Below are 20,021 nucleotides of genomic sequence, written 5' to 3' on the forward strand. Positions count from 1 at the left end.
TCAATACTGGAGCATACAGCCCTGGAGTACTGCAGCATCAGACTCTGGGATATTGTGTCTGGTGGGCCAAGAAGACTCAATGCCAAACATCTGTTTGATTTACATCAATACAGTAAAACTCACACAAAGCAAACTTTAGCCAAATGTTACGTAGTTAAATAAAGTATTGCAATATATATAAAACAACTTCTGGAACCCAGGAATAAATTGGTCACAAAGTGCATGATGCAGTGAGCCTTTCCCATCTATTTCACACTAAACACTATATGATAGACTTTTCCCTATTGTTACGTTCTAAGACAATACTGTGTATTCTTATAGGTCAATCAAGAACAGAAAGCATGCAACTGAGTGGCTTGAGGAAAACAGTCATGCCCTGAGACCTAACATCAAGCTTTAATTGCAAGTAAAGTTATAATATACTTCACTATTGTCTAACATATCAGTATACGCTTGTGTCTGTAGATGGTAGGTTATTGTACTGCCTTAAAAAACAATCAAAAAGAACAGCCTGTGATCTCAGTAAGATCTTTGACACAAAACTTTACTTGAAGTAGGAAAGAAGTTCTTGGTTTAAACAGTGACACTGTCTTCTTTTAAATACTATAACAATGAAATTATTCTATTTCCCCCAGGCCACATCATCCTCAAACCATCTGTACCACCATAAAACATAACAAATATCATCTGAACCAGCTGCAAAATACTCTTTGATATGCAAAAAAAAAAACAGCAAGATTAAGAAAATTAGAAGTATTTACACAGTTCTAATTTTCAGCCAAATAGAAGGAAAAATAACAAAAATATCTTCTAGTCACCTAATATTGCTCCTGGCAGGGAAGAACTATCTGCAGTTTTCGACTGTGTCCGATTTTGAATAACTGTGGAGACAATACAGTAGTATTAGAAAAGCATCTAAAAAACCCAAAAGAAGAAACAAAACCAAACCCGAGACAAGCGTCAGCATTCTGAAAATCTTGCCTCAACTTAATACTTAGAGATGAGGACACCATCCTAATCTTCTCTGTATTTGCATTCAGTTTAAGAGACTGCAAACTGTGTTTCCTCTACATCATGGCTTAATGGTGCATCTCTTTGCTCCACTTGCATATCACTTTTATATTCTTGGTAAAAAATAACATTACACGTTTATGTTAATATAAGCCTAGTTCCAGGCCATCTCATTACCCTGCCATTCACAAGCCTTAAAAAAAGATGCATGTGAAGTAAACGCCAGCATGGTAATTGCAATAATTACCATAATCTGCTTTCACACCATCCTCCAGTGCTTTCCAATCCCTGAACTGTGAACTGCCTTTGAAGACATTTTGCTTGATTTTGTTACATAAAATTATTCACAATCCCATTTCTGTTATCAAGTTTTAATCTGGAGCTCATTTTCTATCAGCTACATTTATGTAGTTTATTTTCAAATATTACACTACTGTGCTACCTCTTACCACTAGAGAGAAATGGGCATTTCTAAAGGGCAGCATGTTTAAGTCTATTGTAGATATCTCCCTCTCCACTGACCATGGAAAGAAGAGGGAAGTCTAAGTCAGTGACTCAGCTGAAGTTTAGCAGCATGAATCTCATCCATATTGCCGCCCTTCACACATGACTATCAGGTTATACATAGCGTGGCGATCAACATGGCTGGACAATCTAGTTGAAAGAGAAAAGGAATGGATACTGGCAGAAATCAGAACTGATTGGTATTCATTCCATGAGCCAACTAATGCATTGTTTATAATGCAATGTAATAGCTCATTTTATTAACACAGATAAGTAACAGCTTAATAGTATTTGTAATTAAAGGATATTATAGTTTTTAAGGTTCCACCCATTCTAAAAGAAAACTTTCATGACATTCACATCAGAGTCAGATTTGTCTTTTGTTTTAAGTTACTCTTGCAGAGCATAAGAATAAATTAAAAAAAATTACAAATTTACCTTGTTTGATTATTGTGACAGGCACCAACTTCTTATTATCACGCAGTGTAAGCTGAGAAAGAGGTGAAGGGAGAAAAAAAAGCCTTGGGATAACTTCTATAATAGTAATTGAACTTTCTTAGTAACAAAAATAGAGGGCTCTAATCCAATACCATGCCTGCCTCAAGTTAACACTGGATATGGCGCTGGCTCTAGTCACTGAAGTTGTGTTATTGCTTCAATTCCCATGGGCCGGTATAGTAATATTGCATTTTGATCTCCTTTTTTCTGCTTGAGACATTTTGCTTCAGAAAAACACAGTATTTGAGAACTTAGGAATCCTCAGCCCTCTTTTCTTTTAAGAATCTCTTGAGCACTCACTGGGAGTAGTCCAGAAAGCTAAGAAAAGCTGAGATTTAACTACAACAAAACCTCTGAAACACATACAGTTACTAATTTGGTCACAGGATTTAACTATATTCACAGGAATAGTATACTTAGAACACAAACTATTCCAGAACCAGGTGTACATTTGTAAACTATCAGGAGTCTTAGGTGAACAGTCCGCTTTAAGTAGACTAACGCAGAGTAGTTTTATTTCGTGAAATTGTTTCCAAAGTTTAATTGACTGGTCACTAATGGTCTTCTCACATTTTATGCTAAATACATGGACTTTTGTGCTGCTCACTTGTCTTTGACCCAGATTAAATTTTTTCTAAGTGTGAATCTTTTTCAGCATTTTGATACCATAAAAATAAGGAACACATGAATGGACTCCAGATATTCTAAAAGGAAGAACACAGCTGCTCCCAAACATTATAAATCAATATTTACTACCACACAAGGGTACTAGGAACAACTTCTGAAAACTTAATACACTCAGGTGGTGAGAGGAGGAAGACTGTTATGCCAGCAATATAAAAAGGCTAAATCCCCAAAAGTGGATTTTCTTTTTTTTTTTGAGTTATATCTGAGTTACAAGAAAGAAATAAATAAAGTAACTCAAACTAGCTCTCCATGTCAAATGTACACCAGTAAAGTCAGAATCATTTAATGTTCATTTTGTACTTCATGACATCCGGTCTACTTCATATGAAAGAACACTTGCATGAAAATTCAGCATTTGATGACAAAGATTTTTGCTCTATTGTAGATATTAAAAAGAAGCTTTAAAAGCGAATGTTGGGTACACATCAAACACATACCAAAGTCTAAGAAGCTGGAAGAAGGCAAATCCAAACAAGTGAGATGGTTCTTTCCTCAGTGGAATGAATGGAGGTTGTTTATTCTATGAAGGCCAATTGCATGAGATTTAACTGCTTGGTGGAAAAGGATCTGGGGGTGTTGGTCAACAGCTGGTTGAATATGAGCCAGCAGTGTGCCCAGGTGGCCAAAAAGGCCAACAGCACCCTGGCTTGTATCAGGAATAGTGTAGCCAGCAGGATCAGGGAAGTGATCATCCCCTTGTACTCAGCATTGGTGAGGGTCCACCTTGAATCCCGTGTTCAGTTTTGTGCCCTTCATGACAAGAAAGAAATTGAGGTGCTGGAGAGAGTTCAGAGAAGGGCAATGAAGCTGGAACACAAATCTGATGAGGAGCAGTTGAGGGAACTGGGGCTGTTTGGCCTGGAGAAAAGACCTCACTCTCTACAACTACCTGACAGGAGGTTGTAGCATGGAGGGTGTTGGTCTCTTCTCCCAAGTAACAAGTGATAGGACAAGAGGAAATGGCCTCAAGTTGTGCCAGGGGAGGTTTAGATTGGATGTTAGAAAACATTTATTCATGGAAAAGGTTGTCAGGCACTGGAACAGGCTGCCCAGGGAAGTAGTTGAGTCACCATCCTTGGAGGTGTTTAAAAAACACATAGATGAGGTTCTTAGGGAAATGGTTTAGTGGTGGACTTGACAGTGTTAGGTTTACAGTTGGACTCGGTAATCTTAGAGGTCTTTTTCAACCTGAATGATTCTGTGGTTCTATTCTATGAAAGCCGTTACTTTCTGCTACCTACTAACAGTTTTGCATGAACATGGTTTGAAATTAAATGGAGGTTTCAAACATTATCATTAATGAAAGATATAAAATAACCTTCCTTTTTTATTGCTTACTCTTTTTCCTTTATTATTAAAAAGGCTTACCTTTCTGTTTTGCGATCTAGTGAAAAAATTGTTGCAGCTGATTAGCTTTTGAAGTAACCATGCAATTCATGCAACTAACAAGCGGGATGAAGTGCGCTTATCAGAAGAAGGTGTTCATTTTTTTGTATTTCTTGTCAGGAGCCCTAACATCAAATAAACAGCTCTCAAGCTGTAGTGAGCACTTGTGTAACTCAAGTGCGGAACTTATTATCAGTCCTTTTACTAGTAAAAGGTTCTTACAAAAGCATCCTTTATTTGTTGAATGAGTGGATGACAGTAATGACAACAATATGAAAATGCTAAACACATTACAATACATTCAAAATTTAGTTTCTCACTCAAGAACAAATCATTGACATTAAATCTGTGTTCCACAGCTGCTGTAATTACACTGCTTACCCTGCACAAATCTGCATGTGCTGCACTTGAAATCTTCTGTGGTATTGTCAATCCCCTCTTTCTCAGTCTCGAGAAAGAGACTACTTCAGCTATTTCTATGTCTAGTAAAATTTACTACTTGGGCAAACTATTTCAAAAACATCAACATATCATCTGTAGGAATGGCACTACTATTTTTGAGACAGAGAATATAAAGCATATAGGTATTAGGAACATTAGTTATTAAAATGACTGTGGCATCTCCATGAATGAAGATGGCAAATAAGGTATTTCTTAATTTCAGAGGAAAAATAGAGACATAAATTATACTGTTAGGCACCTTAATTCCTGACTGTATACCCATGGCATATTGCATAAAGAACTGCAGTTATCAGACATTCTGTCAGATGGCATATAGCAAGAGCACTTTAAGAGACATTTGTTCTTTCTGCCTCTCTTCTATTCCAGTACTCCAAAAGCCACAAATAACTGGCACATATGTAAGAGATTCCTCAAGAGACCATAAGAGTCAGCCTGGACTGGAAAAAATTTGGAAGAGCAGGCATGTTTTCTTCCAGAGTTTAACAAATCATAGAAGCTAAGTGTCCTGTTTGTTGGCTGGGAAAACCATACAATCACAGAATACCAGGTTGGAAAGGAATACAAGGATCCAACCTTTCTTGGCAAAAGCACAGTCTAGACAAAATGGCCCAGCACCCTGTCCAGCTGAAACTCAAAAATGTCCAATGATGGGGAATCCACCACATCCCTGGGGTGATTATTCCAATGGCTGATTGTTCTCATCGTGATAAATTTTCCTCTTGTGTTCAACTAGAGTCTCCCCAGGAGTAACATGTACCTGTTGCACCTCATCTTTTCCATTTGACTCCTTGTAAAAAGGGAGTCTCCATCTTTTTTGTAGCCACTCAAAATTGAGGAGGACCCCACCTTTCAGATTGACATTATGAAATTACAGGAACTTGGTCAGACAGAAGAGGAAATTAATTACTACTGCATCATCTCCACCCTACCACCACCCCTTGTTTATGAAGGGAAAACATAGAATTCTCCTTTTCTTCCCCTCTCTTATTAGTTGTAGCTCACACAGCCCCAGGAGTTCAGTCAAACTTAAAGGATGAACCGGCCAAAAGAAACACAAGCTGATATGTGACCAATGTTGAAAGGGCAGAATGACTAGATGGATCAGTAATGTTGCTTTAATAAACAGCCTCTAAAAACATCCCCTTACAGAGAAGAGTTAGAACCATGCTGATGTGAGCCAATTGTGTCTTTGGAGGAAAATAAAGAGCAAACAAAGCTCGGTCTAAATAACACTCTTTCTGGCTTTGCACTGATGATGCGTTGCAACACTGAAACAAACCCGCATGATACTGTGGAAACTGAAGTAATAACATAAACGCAGGAGCTTACCACTATCTGCTTCCCAGCCTTAGTTTTATGGCTTTTTGCACCATTAAAATGAAAATGATAAGAGAATTGTTAGAATGATCAACGGAATGTTTTCACTATATTTCTGTGGAGGGTGATAAAGCAGTACTACTCTGGAGCTAAGCCCTGTGAAGCTGACTAAAAAGACTTGATGTTGGCTCCAGTCCTCCTTTCCTGCTTAAGCTGTGCAAATATTTGGAAAAGTGTTCTAGCTCACTTTCTCAGGACATCTCTTGCATAAATAGAAACCCCACTTTCACAGAAGCGATGTAACAGAGTCAGGGTCCTGGCACACATGGTTTGCTAAGAGGAAGAAAGGAACTCAGCTTGCACTCCTGATGCCAGAATGAATTACCTGATTTTGGGCTATCACATGTAACTTTAAAGACACTTGTGGGACCAATGGGAAGAACAGTAATGTTGATTTCATCAACAACAGAATGAGATGAGGACCTTCACGAGTACTTAATCAACTGGCTTCATCTTACTCACAGATAAAACATTTTCTCTTGAATGTGAGACATGACCATGTTTCCAATAACTTAAGCATTACACTGCTCTCTGTATGTAATGCTATAATTAAAGTATTACTGTCCTAAATGAATACCTAATTATTCCTACAAGGAAATGTATGTAATAGACTGCAGTTCGATTCCTGAAGGAATTTGAGGCCTGGAAATTACAGACTGTTTACAATACAGTACAATATGAAGAGGGAACAATGAGAAACCATACATGACCATTTCCTACCATGAAAACATTTGGAAAATCAGAGACAGAAGAGAATTGTGAAGAACAGATTGTTCTCCTATAATAATTATCACTCATGGGGCAACTCTTTAAAATGTCTGAAGTAACAAGAATTTCTACAACTTTTCCCATGGTCTACCTCATGAAGAAGATTAGCTGCTGAAACTTGCAATTTTCTGAAAAATTAAGGAAAGGAAATATGAGGAAACCAATTTAATCTCATAGAAGAGGAGGTAATGCTCAAAAGCTATGAATAAAATGTCTGGTTTTCACTATATATCAAAACTAGTCAACTAACAGTTTCGGTCTACAGATCTTTCATTCCTGCTTCAGCTCTTGGAAGAAAAAGTATCACAGAATCACAGAATGTTAGGGGTTGGAAGCGACCTCAAGAGATCATCTAGTCCAAACCCCCTGCCGGAGCAGGAACACCTAGATGAGGCACTCCACTAGATATAGGCCTCCAGCTAGACTCGGCCCCACTGACCACTACTCTCTGGCTTCTTTCCTTCAGCCAGTTCACAGTCCACCTCACTATCCGATCGTCCAACCCGCAATCCCTCAGTTTAGCTGTGAGGATGCTGTGGGAGACTGTGTCAAATGCTTTACTGAAGTCAAGGTAGACCACATCCACCGCTCTGCCATCATCCCTCCATCTTGTTACGTCCTCATAAAAGTCAATGAAGTTGGTCAAGCATGACTTCCCCTTGGTGAAGCCATGTTGACTGCCCCTAATGACCCTCTTATCCTTGATACACCTTGAGATGGCACCAAGCATAAGTTGTTCCATCAGTTTCCCAGGGATGGAGGTGAGGCTGACCGATCTATAGTTACCTGGGTCCTCCTTCTTGCCCTTTTTGAAGACTGGAGTGACATTTGCTTTCCTCCAGTCCTCAGGCACCTTTCCTGTTTCCCAAGACTTGGCAAAGATGATGGAGAGTGGTCCAGCAATGACCTCAGCCAGCTCCCTCAGCACCCACGGGTGCATCCCATCTGGAGCCATGAATTTATGGATGTCCAGATTGCCTAATTGCTCCCTAATCCAGTCCTCATCAACTGAGGCAAACTCCTCCATTGCCCTGCCTTCCTCTGGGGCCTCAGCAGTACGGGGCTCCTCAGGACAGCCTCTGGCAGAGTAGACAAAGAAGGCATTCAGTAATTCTGCCTTCTCTCTATCTTCTGTCATCAGGGCACCCACCTCGTTCATCAGTGGGCCTACATTGCCTTTGGTGTTAGTTTTATCTGCCATGTATTGGAAAAAGCTCTTTCTGTTGTCCTTGACCCCCTCTCGCCAGGTATCTGTGTATGTAAATCCACAAACATATGAAATCCACCCATGCTTGTTTGATAGGTGTTATGGCAAATGCCAGATGAGAAAAAAAAATAGGAAATAAATAAATGTTTATATTTACCTACTTATTTAAAAAAAAATCTTCAAATGCTTTGATGAAACAGTTAAAAATTCTAAAAATTTGATGAACTGCCTAGTAATCTCAATAAGTACATTTAATTGCCCTTTCTAGCTTTTTCTTGTTTTGCAAACACTTGCCTTGCATGTAAGAACTATTAGTGAATTCAATGGGATGACTAATGATTTTAGAACACATTAGTATACACAAGATTAGTCTATAAAACAACAATACTACCTTATCACAAAATGAACTGACCACCACAACTATCACAAGTTAACAAAACTGAACACTACAAAAGGATAAGCAAATTTTAATTGTTAGAATCCACATACAGAAACCATCTTGCCTACAGTTCTCAATCACTTTTTCAATACACACATATAAATGCTTCTCCTTACAGTATTTAGTCTTAAACAGATTTTTTTTTTAATTACAATTTGAGGCCATAATCTCTTTATCACTTTAATGGAGAAGCAAAACCTTGACCATATAAACTAGAAATCTGGTATAAAAAATAAAATAAGACAATTTTGCATACCTGTGTTTGGGCATTAGGTACCAACTTGTACATATTCTGGAGGTGTCCATTTATTTTTTTACCTGATTTGACAGAAAGAGAAATAAATACACAGATTTACTTTTTCTTTTGTCCAAAGGAATGCAAATCAAGTTTATTCACCTTTTTCAACAGCTAAGAAAGTTAGAGGATTTAATTGCCGGTTATAAAAACACACTATGTGACAATTTTGTTTGGTTCTCTTTATCCAGATTAATTAATTAATCTGCAAAGCCTCCCCTTCATATTTTGACAGAGAGGAAATGAAATGTACCCTGGTTGTTTTAAAACAGGAGGTGAGAGAGCTGAAGCGCCCTTCGGGATTTAGAAAGGAGATGTTAGAGGTGCCTAAGAGGATTCTTTAAAAAATCAATATAACCACAACACTAACATGCAAGGAAGAAACTTGAAAGAGGAATTTCTGCATCCCACTAGTCAGGCTGGTACTAGGACTGGCTAAAAGCAGCATGTTTTTTGTTTTCCAATAGTTAGTCTTGCTTTTAAGTGCACTCTTCTGATAGAAATACACATTTAGCACTGGCAATACAGAGCAGGCATACCACTTATCTTTGTCTCTGACATGGTTTCCTTTGTCTCAACATATGAACAGAGTAACCCATGGGCTTCATATCTGAAATGTTTGTCTTAGTTTTCTTAGTGTTGTTTTGTTTTTGTTTTATTTTGTTTTGTTTGCTTTGTTTCTTGGGTTTTTTTTGTTTGTTTTTTTTTTTTTTTTTTCTTTCTCATAGCTTCTACATATCAGAAGATTCTTGTGATGCAGCTGTTACATACAGAGGAAAACCAGTCCCTGCCAGCACTTCCTGTATTGTAGCATGATGCTGCAAACTTTCTCTGCATCTTTCACCTTCAGACTTTTCTCCTCCCTTTGCATTGACAGGCATGTAAGCAAGAATCAAGCTAAATGTTAGCATATTCCTTCACAATGCCATCCAAAACTGATAAGGAATAGAAAAAAAATCAACTATAAATATGAATTGAGAGACACATTTTGGTACATTATTCTGAAAAAAAATCTTTCAAAGTGCTTGATACTTCTCAGAAACAGTACCTACTATTGGCCTAAAGACAAGGGAAAACTGACAAAAGTTTCACACTGACTTCATGAGAAAATCATGTTAAGATGGTCAGAAATAATCTACTTTCATCTCTTTTGCTAAATTTTCATTAAATAAATGTTGAATATTTGCCATGTCTTTTATGTCTTTTTCAAATCATGAATTAAAACCAGATTCTCTTCCCAACCCCTCCCAATGTGTTTAGTATGTAAAAAAATGGTTCTGTGGATTCAACAAATACAAGACCATGCGACAGGAATTGCAGATTATACTAATTTAAATATATTCTTCACTAAGGAAAGAAAATGCACAGTGAATGAGTTCGATTCAGGTTAAGATATTTCTAATTATGTAGAAAAAGACCGTGAGTTGCTACAAGATGGTAAGTTAAACCAGAAATAAGTGGTCATTTGTGCCTATTAGTAAACTCCTATGCAGACAGATGGTTACAAATTTATAATAAATGTTTATTCTCTGTTTACTGCCCATAGTTTCTCTGTCTACCTCCTATGCAATGACAATATGAAAGGCTTGAATCAGAAAGGTGCTGCCAGCTTTCCAATTGGAAGATACTTTACCAGTAGACCAGAATGTAGACATACAGGGGAATAGCAAACTCCCTGGATTTAGTTGCTGCAGAAGCACCTGCTGAATACACAAGCCTACATTCCAGGGGAAAGAAGTCCCATTTAAATAGAATATGAACTCTTACAAAAAAGTATCTGTCAACCCAACTCAGTCTGTCTCTATAACATAAAAGAATGATCCTTCTGGCCTATTAACAATGTGTAGTGTCTATAAGGCACAGCATTTTGAAATACATTATATACAAAGGGCAGATTTGATGACGGACATTTCAGTAAGTCTCAAACACAGTATTAAACTATAAACACTATGCATTCTTTATTCCCTTCCTTTCAGAAGAGTAGGTGGTAAGTTTTCAAATACAACTATTTCTAGTTTCACTAATACCTATAAGAATTTGTTAGGGGCATAAGGGATAGCATTTAAACAATTAAAACCTGATTAGCAGCTTACTTCAAGTAATACCACAACAGAGGAAAAAAATACTGTCAAACTGAATAGTTATTTGTTTAACTGTTGCCAAATACTTACTAGACAGAACTATCTTATGATTGGAAGTCTTGCTCCAAATACTATCCTCTACGTTGTCTTTAACTCCAAATTCATAAACTGTGTTTGGCTTCAGATTGTCCACCACCGTCTCTGTAACTGGACAAAGCTGAAACACCCATTTCTTGTCTTTATCCTTTTCTCTGTAGCGAACTGTATAGAACCTGCTCCACCAAAAAAACAAACAAACAAATCACAAAGAAACTCACTACAGCCATTTTTGTCAGGAATTTCTAGAATGACTTCTACCCACCATTGTTTTTGTTCTTTCTGGCCCCTTATGGTTATCAAATATCAGAAAAGCTATATCTTTCCCCAGTAATCTCCTAGATACATAGACGCTCCCCATCATACAGACCCCAACATTAGGAGAATTATATAAAGAGCAAAAGACAAGTCTCCTTATTCACAAACCATGTGTGTGGTTCTGACCACAAACTGCAAGGTCATTATGTAAGTAGTTTATGTGAGTCTGATGCTTGCCAGTACTAGTCAATTGAATCATGAGTCTATTAGTCAGGAAGGCTCAACCAATTTCTCAAAAATCTTCTGTCCAGGGGAAGGTGTTCCCCTCAAAATTAGTCCAAAAATATTCCCAAGGGAAAACCAGTAATAGTTGACATTTATGTGATACATTCCTCATTCAGTGATCCCATTATGCATTGCCCACACTTCAAACAAGAAAGTAAAGCAAGACATTATTTTCAGCACTTTAAATCAATAACGTGATGAATGCTAAAAGATTATGAAATTAAAAAGCATTTCTACAGAAATTGCCCAATTCAGTCAAGCAGCACCACCCTGAAAACGTACGACTGTGATTCTAACCAATAGAAAACAACGCAGTGTAAATGGTGAGAGTTACAGCACAAAGAATCCACTGCCTGCTACAGCCTCATTTTCAATATACTTATGGTATCACTGCCAGAATGGGGTGGGGTTTTCTGTTTTTGTACAAACAAATCTCAGAGAGATTTGGCAACTTTTAATTCAAGTATTACTGAAAACAGTTACACATAACATAAAAAAAATAACCACTGTCCATATCCGCCTTATATTTACATTAGTTGAAATAATGAAAAATTAAGAAACAGAACTTTAAACCCCCAGGTTTGTGCCCGAGAATGATTCAGAACAAAAATAAGAAGAAATCTGGGTTGTGAAATTTAATCCAGGTATTATATAGGAAAATATATGGAGAAAAAGGCAGGGACATTAAGAAAACATGTTTGAAAAGTTCTTTTGTCACCTGAAAATATACCAACGCGTAAGGTCCACATTAAAATGACTTAATGGACCAAATATAATACTGTCAATGCATAAATCTTCTTTTGCCAAAGTTACAGAAGAGCAATGTGAAAGATGACTGTTGAGTACAGGGAAATTCCTACTTCATTATTAAAACACAACCTAAGACAAGGCAAGCACCAATCATGGAAAATATTTTCATACACAAAGATTCCCTTTGTTTACACGTTTTGTCTCATAAATGTCAAATTTGGTTTTTTGGCACCAAAAGCATAGGTTCTTCTGTTTTAGTTCCTACAACTCAGCTCATTCAGGTATTCTGCCAGGTTACAAAATTAATATTTATGTTGGCTCACATAATTCTCTTCATTAGCTGTACTACTTCACATTCAAAACAAGCAATAGTCTAACTCAAATCTTGGAAAGGAAAGAAATGTGATAAGTAGAGAATATCCTCTCTCTTCTTACTGATTCCTGGAGTACCAAGTAATAATCTGCATCCTTACTTCTGTGGGATGTGATCTACTCAAATTTCGTAAGTCAAGCAATATAAGATCTAATTAGAATACTATTTTTACTGGCAAATAATGTTTTTAATGAGAAACTATTGGCAACACTAAGATGAGGAAAATTTATTGTCCTTTATCGTCTTAATCCTTTAATACATATTCATACCACTATTGACAGATAAGAAAAGCTTACTTGAAATCTCTGTCACTATCTTGCAAAGGACACAAAAGTAACAAACAAATCCCATCTGCAACATAAATGAATCTTGCTGGACCCTGTACAGTCTCTTGATGAGAGACTTAGAATAGGTATAGGTAGATCTATGATCAAAATGCGAATCGCAGGTAGGAGCAGTCACATTCTTCCTAGCTTGCCTGAAAGAGGAAATGTCATTTGTTTTCATCTTCATCCTTACCTTTTCCTTCCTGTTTTAGTTGAATGGGGTAGAAATAAAGTTATTGTATGTGACGGAAAGAAAACAGTGTACTGATTCATTTCAGTTATTTGACAGTCTAAATGAACAGCTGCATGAGAAACCCCATTAAAAACTTCTTCATAATGAATAGACTTTTAAGTGGCTGCTCCCACTTGCTTCTAAGGTAGAAAATGTTCTGAATACTGTCTCCACACCTGAAAATTCCCTCTCTGTAACATGACTTAAAATATCAAGAACATGTCAAAAAAATCTTTCACTAAAAACCAAGACTATTAAAAATCTGACAAGATGATTTTCATCGTTGTGCAAAACTGTGCCATTAGAAACATATAGAATAGAAGAAATGTGCTCTCAACTCCAAGATTTCCAAGCCAGTAAAAACTTCACCAAGGGTGTAATTATTTCAGTGGAAACTTGCCATGATGAGTATTAAAAACACTGACTGAGATGATAGAATTTCCTCAACCATTTCAACTAAAAGCAGCCAAAATTAAGTTCCATTTTATAATTTGCAAGTCACAATTATCTGAGGATTAAAAATATCCAAATTATAAACAACATGCAATCATTGTTTATAGAGTATGAATTCAAAAATGCCAAGTTTTGTCAACAAAGAACAATTAATTGTTAAACCAGGCTGCCAAATACAGTGCAATTTCAGTGCCTGCCTGAGAAAATTCTACTGATTAAATTTTGTTGTCATTTTAGTTTCTCCATTTTTCAGATCTTCCTTTCAGAAAAGAAATGAAATATCAAACAATCAACACATATAATTGAAGACACGAGAAAGCAGTAAAATCCAGTCACCACTCACGTATATTCATCCCCCTGTGGCAGTGACATACGCACACAAAATTTGCACAGCTGGCCTGCTATTTCTATCAGAAGCTGCAAAACTGTTTCTTCTGGATTGTAAATGTTGTGAGAAATGTCTGCATAGATCCCCCCCAAAAATGATAGAAGGCAGGCTGAAACAGAGTACAGCCACACTCATATGGAGGGGTGTGGGGTACACCACACTGTTTCTCAGATAAAACACTTCCTGTTATCTCTGTGAGCTAAGAATATGAAAAACTGATGACATACTTCAGGGTCCTAATAGCTAATATGAAAGTAATATGCTATTCAAGTAAAGTGCAATTGGAATAGTCCTAGGAATGCTATTCACAGCTGTGAATGCTAGTTCAATGTTTCAGCAAGAAGGTAGCACAACCACTTACACTGGGTGAGAATTTATTTTAACCTAGATTCTCAGCATGTACAAAGACCTGGCAATATTTACCTATTTTTAATTTTGATACTTCATTTGTTTTGGTGGGGGATAAGAAAAGGGTACATTTTATCATAACAATGTTTATTGAATAGGACTTGTATTCCTATTTACAACAAATACTCATCAAAAGATTGCAGGGTTCACTTTTTTTCCAGCTAGCACTCTATAAAATATTAGAGCTCTTTTGTACAGCTCCTTAAAAAATAATCTATCTCTCTCTCTCCATAACAGGCCATGTTTCACTCATTAGAAGATACCTCCAAGCAAACCACCAAGGCGACTGTGGAGAAATTTCACCTCTTCCCTTTTTACTAGACAACTGAAAAGATAATAAACTCCAACAATTTAAACAGGAGATGTCATGAGCAGGTGAGGGTACTGTTCCTCTCAGAGTTAATTGCTATAATAAAGCCAACAACAAAAAACCAACCACAGTAAAGAAATGAAGAGCCTACATTCACCAAGACAGCCTCTCTCCTTATGCATTTGCGCAACATCATGATACATTTAACATTAGCATTCTTTAAACTCTTTTGACATTAACGAGCTTTAAGTATTTCAATATTCCAACTTCACTTGCCTCCACCTAGGCTGCACACAAAATGTGAATTAATGGCAGAAATAAAAGAAGCAAAACCCATCTCATCATTTAAAGGGAGCCATAAGAGTACGATATTACTCCATAGGCCAATCACTGTAGTGATTGCTATATCTGCAAGGTCCATGTAAAAGCCTATCAGCCTGATACAAAAGGATGTTCTTATCCTTTCTAAGTTCAATTTACATAGGCTTTTCATTTAAATGCCACTATGCAAGGCAGTGAAACCTTTTCTTTCTCAGCTTATAGCTAGCCTTTTTATTACGCAGGAAATCAAAATATGATGACCATGGTAAGGAGGTAGTTCACAGGGGTTTTGCTTTTGAAATTAAGGAAATCTTGCTTGCTGCTAAGAGAAGCAAAATTCTAGGGTGGGTAGGCGAAACATTAAGTTTTCCTGTATCAGTATGAATGACACTGTCTTGCCAAGAATTCCAGTGCTACTTTTCCAATTGTTAGACAAATCTTTTTTCAGCCAGATTCCCAGAAAATGCTTGCACAGTCAATTATTTGGACACAAACAATTAGATACTGGAAATCCTATAAGGCAGATGGTTTGATGAGATTTCCAGACTAGGTCAGTCTGTATAAATATCATGGGTTTATTTGGAACCAGATCCAAACCAAAACTCCAAACACTTTAATCATGGCTATTTTAGTCACACATAACACTAAACAAACAATTAAGCCTTGGGGTAAAAACATTTGTGCTCTGTGATTGTGTTGCCATAGATAAACGATTCTAAAACTTATTGCACTTTTGTGCACAGGGACATAATCTGACTTTTTAAAAGACTATCAACATGCACATATATTTATTTATTTGTTTATAGTTAGACATCATTAGAAGCACAGCATCCATTTAGTTTTAGAAAGCAATAAAATTATTTGAACTACAATTTTTCAGATACTGTTTCATAAATGGTCACTGAAAGTTGATTATACTGTTTCATTTTTATTGCCAAGTTTACTTTAAAGTAACAGATACAGTTACATTTGCAAAGCACTTTCTAAGTTAGTTTTTACTTTTACAAGATCACTAACATTCAGTTTTTTCACTTAAAGTTTTTAGTAGAATGACTGAAAGTAATTGAAGAGTTGGAAGTTCTGAAGAATGAAAGGATGACCACCAGCAAATCAGAATTTAAACAAGCTTTCAGCATATGTTCCCACAGCAGTAACTAAAAAAGCATCTGACACTCAAAAAGTTAATTTGCTGTAGTATGCTTTCCATAAGGAATTCTACTAAGTTTAAAATGCATTTTCTATGACATTTGTAAGCAAAGTATGATTAAGCTGGCAGATGCATAGTGACACAGATTCGTAGAGAGACACAAAAGGAGATGCATGCACATATGTTTCTGAATTTAGGGTTTTAAAAACCCTACTTCTGTGTGCTGCAAAACATAAAGAATAGATATGGATTCTTCTTCTTCTGTTTTCCCCTCTCTCTTTATTTGTCTTACTTTTTACATATATATATTTATATATATATATATATATATTATTTTTTTTAAAGCATCAGATACAGATTAAGTAAAACACAAAATCTGTACTGCTTGCAAATATGACATCAGGACATTTAAATCATGGCTAAACAAATTTAAACAATATAATTTTTCAAAGATCTTACCTTCTATATATTTAATGAAAAAATCCATAACTTCAGGTTTTAAATTTCTATTTCACATGCACCTAAAAGTGTGTTTGTTTTCCTATACATTCCACCCAATACTGTAAAATATAGTATCCTGTCTACAAACCCAGATTTTGTCTTGTATGGAAAAAAGATTTTCTTGCATCCTCAAACTCCCCCTACTAAGGAACTGAAGGTCAAACTATAAAGAAATAGTCTATACTCTTTTTCATACCTAAATGGACAGTAAACATAGCCCCAGCATGTTTATTATGACAACTCTGTCCACTAATGGTTGACAACTCTGACCACTGAAAGGCAGAAAATAAACAAGTCTCTCTAATTTCTTGAAAATATAAAAAAAGTAACTGAACATGACACTGCAGCAGGTTATTACAACTTTGTCAGCCTCCCTCATCAACTACCTCATACTGGTGTCAGAAAACAAAAGATGCTGAGAAAGCTAACCCCACATTGTTGGTGGAACCTTTCTGCTGCTATGTAGTTTTCATTCGTTACATAAAAATAATTGCATGAGGGTTTTTTGTTTGGGTCTTTTTGTTTTGCTTTGTTTTACATTCTAGTGCTAAGACTTTGCCCAGAAATGATAGTCACTACAAAGAGGTTTTAGAATTTGCCCTTGTAAAGAACTTTGGTCCATACATATGTCAGTGATTATCTTTGCTTCCACAAGAAGTTACAGCTTGGGGTTATCTTGCAGGAAATATGTAGCACCCTCTTGGCTTATGCCCTTTCTCTCTAGAGAGTTAAGCAACCAAATAATGATCTGTCAAAAATGGCACAGAAACTTTTTCTTCATTGGAGTTTCTTAAAAAAGCACTTTGTAGATACAGAAGAACACTGTGTGCCCTCGATAAGTGAGCAATAATTTCACTGAAGCAATAGAAGATACCAATGCTCTTTGAGAACATGGCACCTCTTATTCAAAATTCATTTGCTCATAAAACCAGATCTTCTAGGGAATATCCCACTGAGGTCAGACTAGAGAAAATCTTGGCCAATAGATCCATGCTGTTCCATATGATTTTCATCTTCCAAGTCAGTAACGTCTTCAACTAACTTATATTATGCAACATTTGTACACAAGCCTAATGTCCATCCAGAGATGGTAAAATCTGAGGCTGAGAACAGTGACTCTGTTTCAGGTCATACAGAGTTACAAATCTAAAACTTCGTGGGATATTAAATGACAGAACTGAGTTAAGGGGTCACAATTATCACACATTGTCAAAGATCAGAGGTTAGTCACTCTACAGCAATGCTGAGGATGATTAACAGTACATTTCAACATGTCACAGTAAGTTGAACATGCCAGATGAAAAAGGATCAAGTAAGTGAAGTAATCTGCCCCTGTAATAGATACACATGTTGATGAATCCTTTGTCTGATTTGAAGTCTTGTACTTGTGACACAAAGCTAGTTTGCTAAGGACGGGCTACTTCCTACTTTTTTCATGCATTATCAATTATCATTCAAATTATTAGAATAAATTGATATTTTTTCTTCTATACACTGACTAGAAATACATTTGAATCCAAACTCTGCTTGGAATTATAGAAATACACACCAGGGTCATGTGGAGAACTGTTCTTATAGTTTATACAAATCATAAGCATTTTTGTCCAGTAAAAGTATACAAAATAAGAGCACCACTTAAGCGATTTTTATCTTCATTGCTATGCTTGACTGCAAAACAGAAAATTAAGAGTAAACACCTGAGAGGCATCAGCCAGCTAGACTAAATAATACTTAACTAAAGAACCAGGATTTTGGGAGATGTATACCATCACTTGACACAAAGACATGGTAAAAGCAAGTCTCTCTCACACCACAGTAGCAAACATATAGAATATGTTGTAAACATAGCAAACCATGGGTAGCACTGCACTAAGTGGAAAATATTACATACTATGTTAAAGAGTTTGTTCAGACTTTGTGTCAATGAATGCCCAACAAGAATACTCAGTTATTGAGGAGAAAACACCCAAAGCTAATGATGGCATTGTGGTGGGTACCATATGCCTTGAATCTCCAGGTACATTAATACAGGATACAGTCTTCTTCTAAACTGTTCTTCCTTCCCACTATATAATGAGTGCTGTAACTTTGGTGCTAACACAACACATATAGAAAAGTTACATTGTAAAAATGGTTTTAAAATGTTATGTGGGCAGAAGGCTTTACAAGCTCCTCCATAATCAGTTTGTTTCTTTGATTTCTAACTGTAGGAAATTATTTGTTTCTTTCTTCACTGAGAATGTAAAATGTAAGTCTCAACAAACTTTTATTTCTACTGAACAAAACCCAATTAAATTACATGCTTGGACATTTCCCAATATTCCATAACAATTTTCTAATAAAAAATGATGTTGTTTTTTCAAGAGTGTTTGAAATTGTGGTTGGTGATTAAGATCAAAATTTGTTCACGAGAAATTTTTGAAACTTAAAAAAGGTTAGTCCAAAACTTTTGGGACGTAATAAAAAGGTCATGTTGGCTATGTAGCATGGGTTTTTAAACATAATCTGTGTTTGACATGCAGTTTAATGGTATCAATGGGAGTTATATTATAAACACCAAAGTGAGCATATTCAAGTCTAAATTAGATAGGTACAAATTAGACAAAAATGGACAGATATGGAGAAAAAAGTTTTTTCAATAACATAAAGGTGCACTAAAAATCCTAAAGATGACAGTTGCAAACCAGATGCAGATGCATCCACACATGGGTGCATGAAGTTTCTTCTTGGTTTTACAAAATACTGCTGAGCTGAATGGAGCTTCACAGGATGCAAATGAAGACAAAAAAAAAAAATCTGTCATAAAAGGAAGAATACAAAGCGAAGACGAAAATAACAGATCAGGGAAAACATTAACAATTGTACTAACAATTTCAATAATCACAGCGGATGAATTTTACTCATCTGCCAAGAGTTGCCTAAAATGTAATGGTGCACTTAACTGAGAAACTACCTAGCACTTGGACTTGAAAGTGCTACTTGGTGAAAGTTTCTGAGCTCCCCACCTGCTATACCAGTCATTAAATACAGCAAAATGAAAATGTTATGGTAGAAGAGATCTCCTTTTGCTTAGGACAAAAAAAAATTAATGAAAGCTGTTCTGTATTGATATAAAGAAAGTAGTGTAGTGATAAGACCAAACACAGGAAACAAAAATCAAATAACATTAAACCAAGGTATCGTGCCCTTACCACAGCAAAAGAGACTTATTTTACTTCTATCTGGCCAACTTTAAATCAATATATTTCCTATGATTTAACACAGTTTCTTTCAATTCACTCAGATAGAAAAGAAGGCACAGCCAATGTGATTGGTTTAAGAAGAACAAAGGACTCAGCATGAAATATCAAGATTTGTACTTCAGCATGCAGACATGTGACTAAATTTGCACTCAAGACAAGTAAAGACTTGCAAAACACTGATTAAAGTAAATGAGAAGATTTACTTCACATTCAGAA

General features: G+C 36.2%; 1 protein-coding gene across 19 annotated transcripts in view; it reads right to left on the reverse strand.

The window, feature by feature from the left end:
* The window catches only part of ABI3BP (ABI family member 3 binding protein), a 162,935-nt gene that overhangs the window by 102,450 nt on the left and 40,464 nt on the right, over window positions 1–20,021 (reverse strand). For all 19 annotated transcript variants that reach the window (XM_082073943.1, XM_082073940.1, XM_082073934.1 and 16 more), the window contains exons 5-8: window positions 10,806–10,987; window positions 8,596–8,657; window positions 1,954–2,005; window positions 819–881 (exon numbers count right to left, since the gene is read on the reverse strand). In XM_082073943.1, coding sequence (XP_081930069.1) covers window positions 819–881; window positions 1,954–2,005; window positions 8,596–8,657; window positions 10,806–10,987 — 359 coding nt within the window. The remainder of the gene's footprint in view (window positions 1–818; window positions 882–1,953; window positions 2,006–8,595; window positions 8,658–10,805; window positions 10,988–20,021) is intronic.

This window comes from Streptopelia decaocto (assembly GCF_964273445.1).
Source record: "Streptopelia decaocto genome assembly, chromosome: 1".
Taxonomy (NCBI): Eukaryota; Metazoa; Chordata; class Aves; order Columbiformes; family Columbidae; genus Streptopelia; species Streptopelia decaocto.